This window comes from Triticum urartu, chromosome 3 (assembly GCF_003073215.2).
Source record: "Triticum urartu cultivar G1812 chromosome 3, Tu2.1, whole genome shotgun sequence".
NCBI classification, from domain to species: Eukaryota; Viridiplantae; Streptophyta; class Magnoliopsida; order Poales; family Poaceae; genus Triticum; species Triticum urartu.
In genome coordinates this window covers 7830632-7850702 of record NC_053024.1, presented here as the reverse complement: position 1 = coordinate 7850702, position 20071 = coordinate 7830632, and the positions used below count along the sequence as shown (strand labels likewise).

The following is a 20071-nucleotide window of genomic DNA, read 5'->3' as shown; positions in this document are numbered from 1 at the left end:
TAAGGGTGGCAATAGAGGTACTCCCTCCATTTCACAATGCAGTGCTTCCTCTATTTCCGTGCTTTAACTTCGACCGTAAATTTAACTAACAAGACCGATTGCGGCGGGAGCAAAAATTATATCAGTGAATTCGTATTCGAAAGAAGTTTTTAATTATATAATTTTTTTCTCCCGCCGCAGTTGGTCTCGTTGCTTAAATTTATGGTCAAAATTGGATCTCAGGAAGCGTGGGCGCACTATATTTTAAAATGGAGGGAGTAGATGTTTGTCTGCCAGGCTATACATCGCCTGGTCCGATGGTACCTTCCGTCTTGCGTGAAGCTTTTCCGCATCGACGCGCTACTGTGCCAGCCCATCATGGTTTCTTGCGGGCACGGGTTTTAGGCGTGGTTTTTTCCTTGCATATTTTTTTTCTTCTGATTTTATATGTTCCATTAGCAGTTTTCTCAGTTCTTCCTTTTTATTTTATTTTATCTTTCTTTCGGGTTTCAATGCTTTTCTTTTGGGTCCAGATTTTCTATGTTATTTAACCATATTCTTTTTTTCTCTTTCTTTCTTTGAACACATGATTCACATAGGTTGTACATTTTTCCCCTACGTTTGGAACATTTTTTTTATCCATGTTTAACATTTTTCAGATACACGATTCTAATATTTCAAATATATGGTTTCATACCCCGCAAAAAATATATGGTGTCGTGTCTGCTTTTTTTCATACACATTCTACATTTTTTTTGTATACTTCTCAAACATTTTTCACACGCGTTTCACATTTTTTTAGTACATGGGTTTAAAAAAGGAGTATGTGTTAAAGAGTATATTACATATACACGTTGAATGATTCTTTTAAATGATAAGAAACACTTTTATTAAAACTACACATTTTCTTACATTTGTTTAACATCTTTTTAACATCATGAATATATTTTTGAAATGCACGAACACTTTTTTAAATTTCATGTACATTTTTTTAATAGTTTACAAGGCATTATTTATGAATTGCAGGAAATTTTATTTACATTGTTTATTTAGAAAACACGAGCATGTTTTGGAAATTTGTCATTTTTTCAAATGTCACACAACTCTTTTCATTCTATCAACATTTTAGAAAAATTACGCTAACAAATTTTGTACACTGTGTTAACATTTTTCAGTTTTACCTTTTGTTTTCAAAATTTAAGTAAATATAACTTTCAACATAGATGTATTGTGTATTATTTTCAAAATATGATAAAAAAGCGAATGAAAATACGAATAAAAACGAACTAACCTGAAGCTAATTTCGGCAGCCCAACTGGACATCTATGTAGGTGACGCAATGGGGCTTAGCTATACACTGCTCGTAGCGATGCGAACCGTCGCGTCACCTAAAGAGAGGTTCTACTGGTCCGGGCCAGGTAGTTTCTCCTATTGTTCTTTCTGTATGTTTGTCTCGTCGTTCGTGTTTTGGCCTTTTTGGTTTTATTACTTTTATTTATATTTCTGAAATAAAGAATATCATAATTTTAATGTTCATAGTCGGTCAAAAAATGTTGACCTAGTGTGAAAACAAATTCTCACATAACTTGCAGAATATATCGATAACATTAAATAAAATCATGACATTAATAAATTGTTATATAATTTGAAACATGTTAAGAAAATGTCTTTGAAAAGATGATAATCATGTATTTGAAGAAGGTTAAAAAACGAGGGTTGGGGCTAGGGGTGTGGGGGCAAAGGCTAAATAATTCCCGTCCAATTAACTCCTCATAGATTGGTTCGAACATAGGAGGGGGGCATTGGCCCCCTCAGCTAAATAGCTCGGCCTCTACTAGTATGTTGGTATGTTATATTCATGGTGTAAACATTTTTTTATAGCAATTGGACCACCCTGACTCGAAATCCTGGCTACGCCACAGCTACGGATTGTATCAAACGCAAACTTGCTAAAACCTTCAAAAATCTCATGCAGCAGTAGTTATCGGCGCTACTGATGGTGGAACAACCGAGACCGATTCTGGAGAGGAGAGGAGATATGGTCTTCGACTGAAATCGTGCATCCAGCAATATCAGCAAATGCAGAGTTTATAGACATGTCGAGCAATGTGAAAAGGGAAAAAAGTGTGAAAGACGTCAAAAGATTGGCTCCGGTAGATGGCACACTTAAGAAAAATGAAAGTTAGCAGAAGAGCTGTCAAATACATTGATTAGAAAGATGTATTACAAACACACACTCAACGAAGGAATGCACTGCATAAAGGCAAATGCCAAAAAAGAAAAATAATGGGTGTTCGGCTTATTAAGGAAAACCGAACAAAATCGTAAGCGGTGCCTACTAGCTAGACTAGACCTAAAGCCCCACAACACATTAAATGCCGGCACTTAAATTCAATGTCGATGGCAAAAGTCCTATTCTAATCCTGAGCTCAAATGCACCTTTGTGAACTGTAAAATAAAAAAAAACTTCTAATTTTTTGTTGTAGCTTTGACAAATGTTTTATATGCCTGCAAATTTTGAGCACGAAATGACATTCGTGAAAAATCTTAGAAAAAGAAAATCAATACTCCAAAATGGTTTTAAAACTAGCATTTTTAGAGCATCAAATATTATTTATTTATTTTGCGCCATGACTTCCACGGAAGTCATTTTGTGCTGAAATTTGACAAGCATACAGAACATATTTTGTTTTTGTTTTACTAATCACAAAAAAACAGAAATTTTTGAAATTTTTAACTATATTTTTTGTTTATGCTTTTTTCTGCAGTGGGAGAATCTTATACTCCCTCCATCCTGAATTACTTGTGGCTCAAAAGGACATATCTAGCACTAGCAGTGCTAGATACATCAATTTGAGCAATAAATAATTGAGGACGGAGGGAGTAGTTCCTCTGTTGCAGTTGTACCATCCCATGCTCTTCCATTATACGTAGTACTGGATAGCCTCTCACAGCACTGCACAATGAGTATCGAGGTCACCGTACGAACAGGATCTAAGAATGAAGACCAGGACAGCCCCATCTTGGGCGATCGCAGCCAGTTTCAACAACTCGGGCATCATACCAAAAATCGCTGTGTTTCTCAAGCTAATCTACCGTATGTATTCTGTTTATCGCTCTTCGCCTGACTGAGTGCAACGAACAAAACCTTTCTGCGCTAATCAGCTCCTCCTATGGTGGTGCCGCCTCCTGCGTGGAGCCGGCTTCGTCAGCATGGACATGTGGTCGGCGTCCTGCCGGTCTCTCGCGTTGGCCGTCACCGGAGGAGCCTCCCCGCCCGTCAGCCAGCTAATCGCCTCCCCCGCCGCGTCCTTCTCCGCCAGCTTCTTGTTGGCGCACGGCTGCCCCACAAACTGCATGCCGTTGAACTCCACGGTCGACCTGAAGAGGGTGTTCTTGATCTGCTTCGTCTTGTAGGACGGGTTGTCGTGCCCCGCCCTTGTCAGGAGGGTCTGCAGCTGGTTCTTGGGGTTGTCCCCTCCGTGCCCGCCTCCGCCTCCGCGGTCCATGGAGGCCACCGAGGCAGAAGAGATCATCGTCTTTGCTTTCTTTGATCTTGGTTCTTGACGGCCGTAGACGAACCGACCGCTGCATGGGTCCTCCGTGACCAGCAGCCGTACGGCTGACAGCAGCTCCTCGCTGGTTTGGATGTCAATCCTTGGGTTTTGAAGCTGTCAAAAACAGAGAATTGGTTGGCCAATATTAGGTAGAGCATCAGAATAAATGAGGGAAAGTCCAATAAAAGTTGGCAAATGAACTGACAATGGTATAGAATTCAGTTCCTAAAGATTACATCTTAATCCCCCAGCACTTTAGCAAGCAAACAGACCTAAAGGGGGGAAATCCCAAAAACTAGCTCATGCAAACAACTTCAACATCCACTTTCATGGGGAGAAGCATGCTCTGTCAGATAAAAACTATCTGATCAAGTCAGAAAAGATCGACTTCTGGGCGAAGCTGAAAGCGGACCAAACTTGAAAACCCAATGTGCATAAGCGGAAACCACGATGAAAGGTTTCAAACGGATGGTTACCACTGAAAGGTGCTAACTACCATTTTGGCAACCCAACAGCGTCCACATAGGAAAAGGCAGGGGAACCAATAGCATACAGCGTAATCTATCTAGTGCATATAGATAGACATGTTTATTCTGCTGTAGAAATAAAGTGTTTACAGGATATTTAATTGGAGGTCTGTTTTGAATGTCAGCAAGTAACTAAACAACACTAAAATGTAGAATGAGGAGTATTCATCTAGAATGATATATTTAAGATCAATAATTATACCTTGCAGTGGATTAAATTTTCAAGTTCACCCTTGAGATTCAAGTAAGTCGATGCAAGATCGCGACTCATGAAGAACTCCAGATATCCCCCGAGCATTTTCAAGTGTCCGTCCTGCAGCATGGAGTTTGAAGATATTCAATCTCCATTTACCAGACCAAAAGTCAAATAAGCAATGCAAAGGAACTTACCAAGCCTCCTTGTTGTATGTTTCCTCCAAAGAGCAGCAATATAGAATCAGATATCGCTGTTGAATCCCGGAGAAACACTGAATTCACCTTCACTTTCTCATTGAACACTAGCCAGGGGAATGGAATCTTGGCTTCTTTCCCATTCACTGAGCTCTGGAAACAACAACGAAGATCAAGATGAAACTTCAGCATGTACAGTCCCTGACCACCTGATCGAAGTAAAATGGCGACATGATCACAATCATGATAGATAGAATGAATGTACTAACTTACCGAGTAAAGCATAACCTGCCCATCCTCCATTGTCTTGAGAGAAACTGATTTCTCCTTGTTCTGAATTACCAAGAAGCACATTAGGATCCAGATCAGAGAATTATAAGTGCTCTAATAGTGTGGCTAAGTTCACATGCAAAAAAAAATGGTCCAAACATGACCTTTGTCCTAGGCAAACCAAAGCTATACTACTACTCCCTCCGTCCGAAAAAACTTGTCCCAAGCTTGTCTCCCAAATGGATGCATCTAGCACTAACTTGGTGCTAGATACATTCATTTGAGGGACAAGCTTTTTCGGACGGAGGGAGTACTACAACAGAGCTACAGGTGAGTTAGATGCATAAAATGGAACAGAAATTTATATAGAAGCAACTCACCACAACAGACGAAACACCTGGGTATAAACCCGCACAAATGATTGCCCGAACAAGATTTTCATCGCGACTCCATTTATTGCACATAGTCATGTTTTCATCAATCAAGCCAGTGTCCTTTAAAAGAAAGAGGAACTGCCTCCGGAGAGAATCTAGGGCTTTCAAGGTTTGCGCTGACAGAAAATTTCTCCAGCAGTAGTCATAGCCATTGCGATCTCTTTCAGCATCTCTCCATCCATCATAAGCACGAACAATCGCAAGGTGGTCACTATAGTCACGGCATGAGAACTGCAACTTAGCAGACTCTGCAAGCTGCATGGAGGAAGGCAAAACGCTGAAGTTCAATACCAAGTATACAGCACAACAGACATATTTAGATGCATTAGAGATGGAAGAGGCATACTTACATCCTTCTTGTCAAATGGTGTCATGAATGGATCTCTTACGCTAAGTCCAGCAACAATGGTTAATATGGGATCAAGGCAATTAAATATAGCCCCAAAAATAAGCATCTTGCCTAATTTAGGCTCAACTGGAAGCATAGACAGGTGTTTTCCTGAGAGTGACAAACAGCAAGTATTATAGCACACAAGTTGCAAAAGTTCCAGAATGATGCAGTAAAGAGGTGGTAATTCACAGATAAATTTAAAGGGTGGATCTGGTACCTAGAACTGTTAACTCTTCATTCTGATCGAATGCTCCAATGACTTTGAGATATTCGATGGCATTTTGTACCTGAAAAAAATATTGGAATAAATTATCAGATCATCTGAAGGCCCGAAGGACAAAAATTGTGATTGTGGCAACAAAGAGTGAAAAGAAAGGTACCGATAGAGACTCAGGTGACTGCAAAGCTCTGGATAAAAATTCTGAGATGCTCCCAAGCCGCAAACTTTTTATTTGCAAACAAAGGGATTGGAGAGGAGTTCTCAAAAGTTCCGGCAACTGGTAGTCGGCGAACACATTATATACACACTGTGGATAGAGATGGAAACATTCCCCTGATTGAACACGGCCAGCTCTTCCTCGTCTCTAAATAACCGGACATTAAAATAACAAAACAGAAAGACATGATATAAGTGTGATGACCAAACACGCTACTGAAGGTAAATCACAAGTAGCTTGATTAACATATCCACACACACAGAATTAATTATTTAATCAAAAGTGAGTTGCACTAAAAAAATAAAATTAATCATATTCCAATAAGATAGAAAATATTACTTGTCTAGCAGAAGCCTTGGAGATCCAGGTCGGAAGCAGACAGGGAGTATTGTTCAGTGCATCATAAGATGTCTCTTTTGCTTTTCCACAATCAACAACAAAAACTACGTCATTGATAGTAATACTAGTTTCAGCCAAATTGGTGGCAAGAACTATTTTCCTTACACCAGGCTCAGGTTTGTCAAATATTAGTTTCTGCACAACAAAGAATACAATATAAGAATAAAATCATTGATATATCAAAAGACATAAATCTGTACTGTTTGCTATCCATGGCTACAGCCTGTGAATAGCCTATATGGTCTATAGCAGAATTATGTATCATGTAACAAAACAATAGGAACACATCTGATTTTACACAAAACTGTAATAGATGATAACAAAACTGCAATAGATTCACAATTCAATAAGGTCGCGGAAATTCATACTGTACATCTGCAGAACAGGGTAAATAAGTAATACTTGCTCCCTTCCTGTTTGTAAGGCCTACATGTATCCCTAAATCATCAATGTGACTAACGTAACACGAGTTATATATCGTAAAAATATACACCATTAGAAACTTCTAATAAAAATTCAACGGTATGCTCTTTGTGGCCTATAACTCATATTTCATTGGTCAAATTGACAACTTAGGGATACCCGCAAGATTTATCAACTGGAAGAGAGGGAGTAGGTGACTGGAGAAAGTTCTATGAATCAAAGGAGCATCGAAACACATAAATGGACAGAATAATGATTGCTTAAATATGTCAAATTTAACCAACACATCAGCCTAGAGAAGAACTCCCTCAAACTGCCAGCACTATCAAAATCGTGTATGATGTAGCAAGTACAAATTTAAATTACTTAACAAAGTAGACAGTAGTTCCAGTGTTACCAGCACAAGTAAATTGTAGGTATATGTATTAAACAAAAGAACTAACCATGGATGTGTTAGTAACTACAAAAGAGGAAATGGAAACATCTAAGAGGTAATACCTGCTCTGAGCTAGCCATTGAACCATGACATGCAAGCAGCAAAACTTTACTAGGGTCGCCAAGCAATGGGTTGGATTGTAGCTGATCTTTTAGCGTATTAATGTCATCCCACCCAGTCATAAATACAAGCACAGCACCATCTCTTTCCTTTTGACAAATATGGCACAAGACATTTTCTATCAAGTTAAAACCAATTGAATCAGGATTCCAGCAGGATAGAGAGTCACGAGTTTGTGGACTATAATCCCTTAGATCCGCAGCTTTAACTGCATCCTGTTAAAAAAAGAAGCTTAGAGACCAAAGCTTTAAGCAGAAAATAAATGGTAAAAAAATAGGGACTCTCGTACTTCCACAACAGAAGCAATTTGGCTCTTTCTCTTCCGTAGAGCTTGCTTTTGCATCTTCCAACTTTTCTCTTGGCCATAGTCATCAATCTGATTGTACGGAGTCAATCTGTGGCCAGTAACTTCAAGAATATCTTCTAGGAAACGACTCCGGACAGGGTATGTAAAACCCTACAATGAGATAGCATGCAGCTCATTTAGACCGCAAAGAACACCCAAGCAAGTTGCAGGTTTAGAGAGGAAAACAAGGTTAAAAGATTTCAGGCTAACTCAATATACACAAAGCACTAAATAATTGCAAGTGATTCAAAAGGCTATTCCTAAGATTGATAAGAGCAGCCATGCACAACATTGGTGTAATTCAGCTCATATTATGGATATACATTTGTGCTGATTCAAATGAAAGAATGACTTGATGAGCAGACTGATATGATAGCAAAATACAAGAGTGAAGAAGTCTTAATGAAATATCTTACAGGTATATGTATCATGGGTGCTCCACCAAAGTATGAAGAGAACATCTCAGCATTGAGGGTCGCACTCATCAATACAAGCCTTAGCTCCGGTCGGCGTGGAAGAAGGTCCTTTAGGACAATAAGGAGAAAATCTAGCACAGAGACCCAACAAAATTAACGCTATTTACCTCCTGGATACCCAGTTCAGAATTATTATGAGTGATGCAAACCTTCATTCATGCCCCGTTCATGAATTTCATCCACAATAACATGGGTGACACCTTTCAAGCTTCTGTCCACCAGCAATCTTCGCAACAGGACCCCAGTAGTGCAGAACAGAAGGCGTGTATCCCTTCCTCTCATTCCTTCCAACCGAACTTTGTAGCCAACCTAAGGTAACAATTCTTTTATCAAAATAAAAAAGAACAGAATAATCTCACCAAATTTGCACAAACTGTTTAGCATAGTGTAAACCCATTTCATCAGATAACCAAAGTAAAAGATGTTAAGAAAAGGTTCTACAGCAACTGGATTACTTGCCAGTCAGCAACCTATGGATGGACAACATCCAATGACTAAAATAACCATGAGTACCCATCGGCAACCACAAAATCGAAACCTCAGCATGGAAAACTTTCTCACTGTATAGGTGCAAGTAGCTCACCGATTCCCCAATTTTTTCACCTCTTTCAGCAGCAACTCTTTCAGAAACAGAAATAGCTGATATTCGTCTTGGTTGAGTGCAAATGATACTGCAAGTAGCACCACGAGCGGCTTCTATTTCAGATTCCAAAATGTATTGTGGCAACTGTGTTGTCTTACCACAGCCAGTTTCACCTGAAACTACAACCACCTGTTCAATAAAGCAAAGCACCGTTAATACTTGATTATCTCAATATAGCTACTCACAAGTATTAGGCTTTTAACCCATGTGCTGAGTAGTAAAAACTATCAAATTTCTCAGATAGTTTGCAGAAACACTCTTAACTGAAAAAACGTTAGATAACGAAACAATTAGTAGTAACTTTCCCAGACAAATGGAGGATTACATATCTGAGAAATACAGAACTGAAAATCATAAATATGTGTGACACTTAAGAAACAAGGGGCATATCCATTTCTTGAATAGTTATTCAACATCCAGAGGTTGTGCACAACATAGCATTTTTTTCACATGAAAAGCACACAGGTTGGCTTTAGATCACTTAGTTTAATGATTGTTTTTCTATGTCATGATAAGATCACTTCATATTTGCTTTCACAAACAAATGAGTTGGGGTATTGCAAAAGCAAAAATAAACCATATTTAGCTTTGCTCTTAAATACTTGCCACAAATACCAAGAAAACCAAACATTACCAAACTGTGACCAAAATGCCCTGCAAGGAGAAGAACAGGACCTGATTCTGAGATATAGCTTCCAATAGTGATTGCCTTTCTTTCTGGGCAGGAAGACTTCGACGAAACTCCATCATGCTCTGACCATCATTTGATTCCTGAAACAGAGAAAATGTTAATCAACAGGGTGCAATAATCCGAAAAGGTCATTGATCCACTCAAAACTATATTAAAGCGCAAACATGAGTAAGAAAAGAAATATCAAATTGGCAGGACTAACAATTCAGAAGGCATCAAAGTCCTGCCCATTTGTCAAGTTAAAATTCTGGCCCTTAGGACCAACATGTTAGGCTAGTTATGCAACTACAGTCCTAAATTAGATGATCAATTCAATAATCAAACATTGAACATTGACACGGTATTACACAAAGTAAAGTATCATTTACCATGCAACATAATCCCGAAGAAAATTAGTAAGCAAATTAAAAGAACACCGTGAAACGGAGTGACATATGCAATCACAAACTCAATAGCGTATCTGCATAGGATGATGTACGTAAACAACTAATAATCCCTTCATTTCATGACATACCAATAGATTGGTTATATGAAGATAATATGATATATCAGTTATCTAAAGTACTTTCGCAAATACAATTTATTCCATTTACAACAGATGAGTGGAGATGATAGTTAGTGAAGTACAATACGAAACTGGGGGAAATTATACAAAACGATGATTGGCAAGGATATTGTGGTGAAGTTAAAAATGTGATACAAGTTTTGAGACTTAATATTAACATAATTTTCACTTCATGTGTATATCTTCAGTGTACTATAGAACTCCCAACCCACGGGGAAAAACAGACAAGTGGTCTACTGCATATAATCAAACCTGCCAAGCAGCTTGCTGGTTACGCAACTGTAAGCTTTTCCTTCTTTGGATTCTTTCCATCACAACATTGGTTGATGTCTGATTATCCTGCTGCTCATAGAAGCTTTCATCAGTCGCAAAACTGTCCGTGCTGCTTGACCTTGAGAAGGCAGCATTAGGAAAGTTCCCACTGTCTGTTCTCTTCCGCGCAAGATAGTCTGCAAGCAATGCATCAACTTCTCTTTGCAAGCCAGAAGGTATAGATACCTATAATGCAAATATTTCAGCCAACAAATGCGCAAGTCATACACACTTCAATCTTTAAGCTACTAGGACAATCAGCAGTTCAGCATACCTCTCTTTGAGGTCTTTTGTCATCAAGGTCTGATCTATAATTAGGCAAGGGGACCTTACTAAACACGATGATTCGGGAATACTGACGGCTGCCATAACATAAATTATCATCAGACAGGGGGCAAAGCATATGCAACACAATGATATTAGAGGGGCCATGAAGTACCTGTGCAAACCCATTCGATCTGCCAGTTGGGCAAGTTGATCAAAATCACGCCTGTCCTTTTTCTCCCTCGACATAATCTCTTGTTCATTGTCGTTACGGAGAAGCATGTGCAGTTTCCATTTCCATTCGTCAACATTCTCTAAAGTAGATGCACCCCCCTGGAATTTTTGTTCAGTATAACTATAAAGAACTTAACGTGACACAAAAAAAAACATGGCCAATAGATTGGTGTTTCATTGTTATGTGGGAACACCAAATGTTTCCTTATTTTAGTAATCATCAATTCTAAATAGAGTTGACCTCAAAACCAAAAGGAAGCTTAATTCTTTCCAGAAAAGAACTATATAGCAAATATTTTTGACAGGCAAAAAATTGCAGAAAAATGCCATCTCAAGATCCTTAACATAAAAGATATTTGCAGTTGCAATACTTTGTCAAGGTCTTCCTTCCTTCAGAAAAAACTAGTACTTCTCATTTTTAAAATGTTGCTGTTTAAAATTCCACATAAGCAGTACTACCTTTGTAGATATATTGAATTTTCACTTTAATACTCAAAACATTGCATTTTTTCAAACTTAACCAACAAAGGTCTTTGTAAAAAAAAATCCTTAAGTCTGACATTATACTCTCCAAATGGTACCAGAATCTCAGTAGAAGCCAAACACGCAAAATGTCTGAACTGAATACGCAGGGCATGACAATTTCATGTGATCCTCACAATTTTATGATCTTAAAATAATTCCATAGAGAAACCTACATTACTGCATGTTTGGAAGACAGAAATTGTGTGTAAACCGTTTCATCTCCTGCAGCATCAGTTAAAAAAACTCATGTTTCAACCGGAGTTTATTATTTCCCTGTCCATGGATGCACAGCACATAGATGCAGCAGTCCTTGGTTCATCCATACTCAATTACTTATTGTACGAAGTCCTTCAGCACACCAAAGGACACAGCATACATGCAAGCTTAAGATATTCATCACACTAAAATACAACAAAAGCAGAGCATGGTAATGTATATCTACCTTGCTAGAAACTGACGTGCGGTCCATTTCCCGGTCCGACTCCTCCTCGGAGAAGTCGTCATAGGCGTACCGAGAATACCCAGCGGTCTGCTGGCGCAAGGGCTGCGTCTGGGGCGGCGGCGGCCGGGGCGGGAGGGCAGCCGTGCGGCGCTGCGGCTGAGGCGGCGACGGCGGGCTGAGGGAGCGCCCGTCGGCCCGCCACTCGGGCGTCCACGCGGGCTGCACAGCGGGCGGCGGCGCGAGGTTCCCGTTGGTGGACGCGATGACGGAGCGGAGCCGGCGCATCGGCGGCACGTAGACGCCGCTGGTGCTCATGGCGGAAGGCGAGGGGAGTTGGGGGCTCGCGCTGCTGCTGGTGCTGGGGCTAGGGTTTCGGGAGAGGAAGAGAGGGGAGGGCATGATCAGGGGCCGGGGCCGGCGGAGGGGGCGGAGGCGACCCCGCAGCACCGAGGAGGCCAGGAGCATCACCAGTTCACCGCCCGCGCCGCCGCCGCAGCAGGCTCCCGTATCTCATCAAACCCCCCGTCCGCGTCCCCTTCCGCGTCCGCTGTTCCGCGGGCCCGAGGCTCCGGGCGGGATCGCCGAATCCGTCCGCGCGACGAGCTCCGGCTCCGGCGAGGGGGCGGCGGCGGCGGCGGCGGTGGAGAGGAGTGGGGCGGGGCGTGGCGGCTGTGCAGGGGTGGGGGGGGGGGGGGGGGGGGGGGGGGGGGGGGGGGGGGGGGGGGGGGGGGGGGGGGGGGGGGGGGGGGGGGGGGCGGGGGGGGGGGGGGGGGGGGGGGGGGGGGGGGGGGGGGGGGGGGGGGGGGGGGGGGGGGGGGGGGGGGGGGGGGGGGGGGGGGGGGGAGGAGATGGGCTAGGGTGGAGTGGGTGCGAATGGCGGTGACAAAAGGAAAGGCAGCTGAAGCACTGGGAGTGACATGTGGGGTCGGCTCCTAAGGGTGTGTGACACTGAGCGGTGGGCCCGGTGTGCGGGCGCGCGTGCTCCCGTATCCGGAAGAGGGCGACGTGGCCGCAGCTGCGTCGTCGGTGGATGGACGGTTGTTTGGGCCCGCGGGGCCGCGACGTGGGGTGCTCTGGTTGGTTTAGCTGTGTGGGACCGTAAACAGTGCGCGAGATTTTTTAGCGCTTTTCAGCGGGCTCTTCGGCCCAGCTGCGTGGAGAATGAGCCTGAGCATTGTTAAGCGACAGCCCAAGCTGCTCATTAGGCCTAGTACAATGCAAGATGTTTAGAGGAGGTGCTTAGAAAAGAAAATCAGTTTTTTCTTAAGCATCGATGTTTAGGATAGACGCTTAATTAGGCGTCTCTCATGTAGAAGGCACTGATGCTTCAGAAAAATCTGATTTATTTTTTAAAGTACCTCCCTAAACATCTAGTATTGTACAAGGTCGTCTAAAAAAATGCCCATAAGGCATTCCACCAGCTTTAAAAAATAATAAAAGAAGGGCCTCCCCTTCCGATCACCATTAACAGAAACAATATGGTTTAGTACCTAATACAATGTACTTCCTCCGTTCGAAATTACTTGTCTCAGAAATGGATGTATCTAGAACGGAGGAAGTAGGCAACTATTAAAACAAGCCATGCGATTTTTATTAAAGCATTTCAGCTATCGAATTATCTACATAGAGAAGTGTGTCGGAGCTATGCCTCGCTTACTGCAAGCCGTAGCCGGCTTGTCTCTCGTGCGTCTTTTTCTATCTATATGGAATTTTATTAAAAAAATACGGTTTGCATCAGTTTTTGTCTGGTCTTCTTCAGGTTTTTACTTTCATTTTTTGTTTTTTCTTTGATTTTCTTTGTTTCTTTCCTTGGTTTCACCAACTTTCTTTACTTTTCCTTTTTATTTTATTTTCTTATTTCAACATTGTCTATATTTTCATACATATTGTATATTTTTCGTATACATCAGAAATATTTTATGCATATTTAACTTTTTTAAATATATGTAAATATCTTTTCTATGCATGAATTTTTTTTATGAATCATTCACCACTGGCAACAAAAAGTCAATCAAGACAATGACTAGAGCTTTGGGCTCATATCATTCAGCCTCCGAATCACGAAGGTAGAGGAGTCCTACTAACGCGCGCGTAGGGCGTGGCGGTGCCGGGAGGAGGGACCTGCAACCCCACGCATGCTTTGGCCCAACCCACATGTGCCCCTTTTATGGTTTTTCCTTTTCTTTTAAACATAAAAAAGCATTCACAGATTTCTTTTATTGTGATTTCATTAACGTTCTAGATTTAAAAAATGTTCTAATTTTTTAAAAATGGTCCAAGATAGAAAAAAATGTTTTTAATTTTAAAAAATATTTATGAATTTTGTCTTGAATTACAAGAATGGTTCATAGACATAAAAACTATTCGTAATTTTGAACCGTATTTTTCTCAAATATGGAAAATGTTCTTAAATTTTAAAAACAGTACAAATTATAAAAAACTTTAAAATTTTCAAAAAAAATCACGAAAAAAATCAAAAGAAAAAAAGCAGGAAAAAAGAAGGCCCGAATAAAGTAAATGAAACCGAAAGAAAAGAAACACATGAAAAAGGGAAAGCTGACTCGAAAAAGGCTCTGTAATATTTGCAAAGCCGATGAGAAGGAAAAAAATGTCCAACTGATGTAGCAGCGTGACTCTAGCAGGGTGTGTGCTTGCATGGTATTCATCGCATTTTGGGGAGATAGGACAAAAATGGCCAGCTCATGAAGCAGCGCAAACTCTAGCCTGGTGTGTGTTTGTGTGGTATTTGTCGCGTTATGGGGGGTTAGGACCCACCGCATCTAACATTTTTTCCAGCCCTGCTTCTCTGAACAGATCTTCGACTCGCTTATAGCGAGACAATGGTCCACCTCACCTTAGGGAACGCGCTAAGTGCAGCCGGCCCATTAATGTTAGTTCACTAGGTTTGCTCCTTTTTTTTGTTTATAGTTTGAGACATCTAAATACATGTACTTCAAAAAACAAGTTACTTAATTTACTTTGAGAAGTAAAAAAAAATGTGAACACAGTGTAAAAAGTTGTCACTTCCTCCGACCTTGTGCTAGATACAACCATTTGAGCATTAATTAATATGGAACAAATGGAGTAGCTTAATTTTTTAAACAAAATTATAGCATTAATTTTTTCATGAGATTTAAAATTTTCACATGTTTCCAAAAATGAACATATCATTTAAAAATATATTTATAATAAATATTTGTGCTTTTAAATAAAATTTTCACATCGTTCAAAAAAATGCTCGCAAGTTTCAAAAATATGTTGTTATTTTTAAAAAAATGTGCACATAGTTTAAATAATGTTTACCCTTCAGAAAGTATTTCAATGTGTATTTAAAACATGTTAAATATTTTTTAGAAAAGCATTCAAAAACAACTGTTTTGAATAATGTTAACGATGTATTTGGAAAACAAGGCTGCCTATAAATCGGCGGTTCAGCAATCTGCCTTGCAAAGGAGCATGTCCCAGCGGCGGGGTCGTTGATCTTAGATTCCCACCGGGTGGTCGACTCAAGAGACTATCAAAAAGATTTGAGGTTAGTTCGACGTGTTCAGGTTTGGTCTTTCGCGGTTCACCAGTGTTTTGGAGAAATGTCCAAATGCAAACGATGAAGTTAGAGATGACAGCTTTGAAGGTATTCTGTCTTATTTTTATTAGAAAGTCATCGATGTTCGTATGTGTTTCATTCAAGTATACATGAACTGATCTATTATAGTTTAGCCTATTACTAAAATCAGATCGTCTGGTCAAACGTTGAACGTGCCATGTGATCATCAGCACATACGTAATGGTGTGCGCTGATGCTCTCTTAGAGTCTAACAGCTGGGGCCGTCAGCTAGCGTGGAAGATCACATTGTTTAATCTTTCTTCTTCCGAAGACAGAGCCGGCAAGAAGATTCATCCATAAGCAAACGATGTCAACTACAAGCATAACTCAAGCACCGCGCCGTACAGCACGAGCACATAGCCAGATAGCCTGAGATCGACGATGGCCGGAGACGGCGGCGAGGTGACGCTGCTGGGCCACTGGGGGAGCCCGTTCGTGACGCGGGTGCGGCTGGCGCTGCGCCTCAAGGGCGTGCGCTACGAGTACGTGGAGGAGGACCTGCGCAGCAAGAGCGACCTCCTCCTCCGCTGCAACCCCGTCCACCGCGCCGTGCCCGTGCTCATCCACGACGGCCGCCCCGTCTGCGAGTCGCAGGTCATCCTGCAGTACGTCGACGAGGCCTTCGGCTCCCCCGGCGACACCCTCCTCCCCGCCGACCCGCACGAGCGCGCCGTGGCGAGGTTCTGGGCGGCATACTTCGACGAGGAGATGGGCGCGCCGTGGGACCGGGCGCTCAGGGCCGGGAGCGAGGAGGAGCGGGCCGCGTGGATGCAGAAGGTGGTGGACGCGGCGGACGGGCTGGAGCGCGGGCTGAGCGAGTGCACAGGCGGCGGCAGGAAGGGCTGCTTCTTCGGTGGCGAGCGTGTCGGGTACGTCGACGTCGTGGTGGGCGGCGTGGTCTCGTACGTGCACGCCACCGCGAGGGTCTCCGGCGAGAGGGTGTTCCAGGATGAAGCCAGGACGCCGCTGCTGGCGGCGTCGCTGCGGCGCTTCGGCGAGCTCGACGTCGCCAGGGAGCTGCTCCAGGACGTGGACCGGGTCGTGGACTACGTCAGGTTCATACACGCCAAGAACGCTGGCAAGGCACCTCCTGCGAATTAACCACGGCTCCATGTATCAGCACGCGCGCGTCCATGGACTGTCGACGGCGAAATGAGGAACTGAATGTTATGTGCACTTGCAGCAGAGAAAGTTGATTGGTTTGCAACTCTACCTGTAGCGTGATTTGTAATAAGGGCGTGGCTACGTCTCAGTCGACAGGTGATATATAGCATGAAATGTAAGAAAAAAAAAAGAAAAGCCTTTAGGAAACAAATTGCACGAATCTCAATGTATGAGCTTATGAATATGGGTGTGGTTAGGTCTCAATCGACTGAGACTTAACCAAGTCTCAGTCAAGTGGTATAGGATATATCCGGCAAAAAAAAGTGATATAGGATATAAGAAGAAAAAGAAAAGTTGAAAATAATTTTTTTTACGAATCACCATGCAAACTCAAAGGAAAATGGCATCGACTGAGACATAACAAAGTCTTAGTCGATTGAGACCTAGCAAAAGTATATGAATATAGTATCGATTGGGACATAATCAAGTCTCAATCGACTGAGACTTAATAAAATGACAGTAAAAAGCACTTGTTTTGTTGGATTGAAGCTTCAACTTTTTCGGTGCTTCCAATCTCCGTGTTATGCACCCGGTCAGATTTCCTCGAGTCCATAATGCGTGGGACGCGAAGGCGCGAGCATGCTTTGGGCCACCTCTATATGGTGTTTTTCATTGGGCACGCGTCGTCCGCTGCTATGCCGCCATGTAACTGTGGTGATCGGTCCTATGTGCACATTCAGCACACAAAGTTGATTGGTTTGCAGGTCTGTGTACCGCGACTTGTAATAAGCACTTGTTTCTTTGGATGGGAGCTTGAGCTTTTTTTGGTGCTTCCTATCTCCGCGGGCGCCCTGCACCAGGCCCGTATTACTCGAAAAAAAAAAAGCATTGATTTTGCTTTTTTTTTATCATGACTTACACAATGTCATTTTATGATGAAAATTTACAAGCATATCAAACATTCGTTAAATATTGCCATAATTTTTTTCATTTTTTTGAATTTTACTGTTCACAGCTCATATGAGCTCGAGCTCAGTTTATCCACATCCGCCTTGTTGGCGTCTTTTTGAAACGACAAAGCTAAAATCCTGCCGGTCGGAAATTAGTGTCATATCTGGACGACCCGCCAACCTTTTGATCTTCATCCGACGGATCTGGCTTAGGGACCCGATAAAAGTTCAAACCCATTGCACGTCGTTCGATCCGGATCGAGCGGTGGCGATTTTAGGAAACACCAACTGTACGTCCGAGGCGCTTACGCGGAAACAACCTCTATTCCCTTTGTCCTCGCCAGAAATCACGCCAAACACTTGCCTTTTTTAGCATCTACTAAAAATCGCAAGAAAAAAGGGGCAAAATGGGAATCAAACTTGGTACGTCACAGGACAATGTCAAACAGGGTGATGCACTAACCACTCAAGCACCCTTCATTTTTTGTTCTGTAGTATGAAGCTAAAGTTTTTGGCCCTGGTTTTCACTACTACGTTACTAACCACTCAAGCATGCTTCGCAGTTTACATATGTCGATTTTTATCATGAGTTTTTTCTCTAGTGCACTGTTGTGGTTCCACTTCATCACGGAAATAGGTATATCTGCCAATGCTTAGATGATGATGACGGCGATGTTGGTGATGCAATCAATGAGGCTTCTACATGATATGTTGTCCTAGAGATAGTAGATGTTGGCGAAGGGTAGGTGGCAGGTCATCTCGAAAGGATGGGATTTTACCCACCGCAAGCATGATTGCTTTATGTACAAACATCATGATAACTTTGGCTTGAGACGAAAGAAGTTTTTGAAACATACCGCCTGATAACTTACATGTGAATAGCGTGATAATTTAAGTACCATAGACCTGATAAATTACATGCAAACACCACCGAAACTTTTGATCCTAGTTTTTTTTTGATAAAATATAGCCCAGGTAACTTATGTGTGAATAACATGGTAATTTCCTCATCGCAGATCTGCTAGCTTACGTGCAAACACCCTGGTAACTTTTAGCCCAGATTTTTCTTAATAAAATATACCCGCGGTAACTACTTCGTGAATAGCATGGTAATTTAGGCATGGTAGACCTGATAACTTACGCGCCAACACCATAGTAACCATTTTTGACGAGAAAAAAAGTTGATGAAATATACCCCCAATAACTTCTGTGTGAATAACATGGTAATTTACACGTCACATGCCTGATAACATATGTATCCTCGTGTCTGGTAACTTTGATGGGAGCAGAGTTTGTTGAAACATACAACGGTAAATTATGTGTAATTAGCACTCTAATTTACAAACCACTGATCTGATAACTTAGGTACTCTAGGCATGGTAATTTTGTCCCGGGAGAAAAGTTGTTGGGACATACCCCGGTAACTTCCTTGTAAACTTCATGGTGATTTTGCACCGCGTTCCTGATAACTCAAGTACAAATATCATGAAAACTTTTGACCTAGGAGAAAAAGTTGTCAAAATACCCGTATTATTTTTTGTGCAAATAGCGGTAATTTACGCATCACAGACATGATAATTTACATAATCAACACTGTGCTAACCCTTACCCAAGGGTGGGGTGGTGGGGGAGTTGTTGAAACATACCCCGGTAACTTCTGCGAAAACTTTTATGGTGGAGGAGGGGGGTGGTAAGTTGTTGAAACATACCCCCATAACTTATGTGTAAATTTTATGATGATTTTACGCACTGCATCCCTAATAACTTGCATCCAAACATCATGGAAAAATTGACGGGGAGGAAAAAGTTATTAAAACATCCCGTGCTAAGTTCAGTTTAAATTTCATGATAATTTACACATCGCAGACCTGATAACTTACGGAATAAACACCTGATAACTTTTACCCATGGGAGAAGTCATTGTAACAAACCTCAGTAAATTCCGTGTCAATATCATGGTATTTTATGCGCTGAAGACATGATAATTATGTACAAACTCCAAACTCCATGGTAACTTGGGCCCAGAAGAAAAAAGTTGTTAAAACGTACCTCCGGTACCTTCTACATAAATAGCATGGTATTTTACAGACTACCAACATGTTAACTTACGTACAAAACTTCCTGCAAAAAACACACCATAATAACTCGTTCAAACTTGACGCGAGAAAGTACAACACACATACACGTAAGCACACTCCGTAAAGCCACATGTCCTAAAGAACCCTAACACGAAAAAGTCATAGAGAATCTTACATTCTTAAGAAGTTGATCCCCACTCCAACCAATTCTCTCAACATGCACATTGTCCACATCAGCGTCATGCCACGTAAGCGTTCAGTTTGCAAAGATCCCCACTACTTCAATTTTCTCAACATGCAGCCTTCCACGTCATCAAATTTGCCATGTCATAATTTTATTCTCAATCCTTTACTTCTAAGGTGAGGTTCCAATCTCTGGCCACCTTGAGGTTTTCTTTTTTGGAATTGTTTGGGTTGCTTACCATATGTGTCACATGGTTGGCCACCTTGAGTTAATTACTCCTTATAGTACGC

The 20071-nt window shown here is 41.7% G+C and overlaps 2 protein-coding genes across 2 annotated transcripts; one reads left to right on the top strand and one right to left on the bottom strand.

Moving 5' to 3' along the window:
- Positions 1–2876: 2876 nt before the first annotated feature.
- Positions 2877–12550, bottom strand: LOC125542333 (DExH-box ATP-dependent RNA helicase DExH3-like). The gene is made up of 19 exons (XM_048705325.1): positions 11862–12550; positions 10836–10993; positions 10671–10758; positions 10337–10582; positions 9504–9599; positions 8769–8957; positions 8335–8494; positions 8126–8256; positions 7653–7820; positions 7306–7578; positions 6325–6519; positions 5929–6132; positions 5766–5835; positions 5508–5656; positions 5104–5412; positions 4727–4786; positions 4454–4606; positions 4266–4376; positions 2877–3650 (listed from the first exon to the last, which is right to left on the bottom strand). Exons 1-19 carry the CDS (start codon positions 12324–12326, stop codon positions 3141–3143), a joined length of 3735 nt encoding a protein of 1244 aa, XP_048561282.1. The 5' UTR covers positions 12327–12550; the 3' UTR covers positions 2877–3140.
- A 3183-nt stretch (positions 12551–15733) lies between these two features.
- Positions 15734–16946, top strand: LOC125542334 (probable glutathione S-transferase GSTU6). Its single transcript, XM_048705326.1, has one exon. The coding sequence runs from the start codon at positions 15847–15849 to the stop codon at positions 16564–16566; it is 720 nt and encodes a 239-aa protein (XP_048561283.1). The 5' UTR covers positions 15734–15846; the 3' UTR covers positions 16567–16946.
- The last annotated feature ends 3125 nt before the right edge of the window (positions 16947–20071 follow it).

Bases quoted from the DNA above. Each gene is read 5' to 3' on its own strand.
- LOC125542333 (XM_048705325.1), bottom strand. From the start codon at position 12,326: ATGCTCCTGGCCTCCTCGGTGCTGCGGGGTCGCCTCCGCCCCCTCCGC. The intron at 5,836-5,928 runs GTACCTTTCTTT...TATTTTTTTCAG, and splicing joins AGTCACCTGAGTCTCTATCG to GTACAAAATGCCATCGAATA. The intron at 4,377-4,453 runs GTAAGTTCCTTT...TCCATGCTGCAG, and splicing joins ACATACAACAAGGAGGCTTG to GACGGACACTTGAAAATGCT.
- LOC125542334 (XM_048705326.1), top strand. From the start codon at position 15,847: ATGGCCGGAGACGGCGGCGAGGTGACGCTGCTGGGCCACTGGGGGAGC.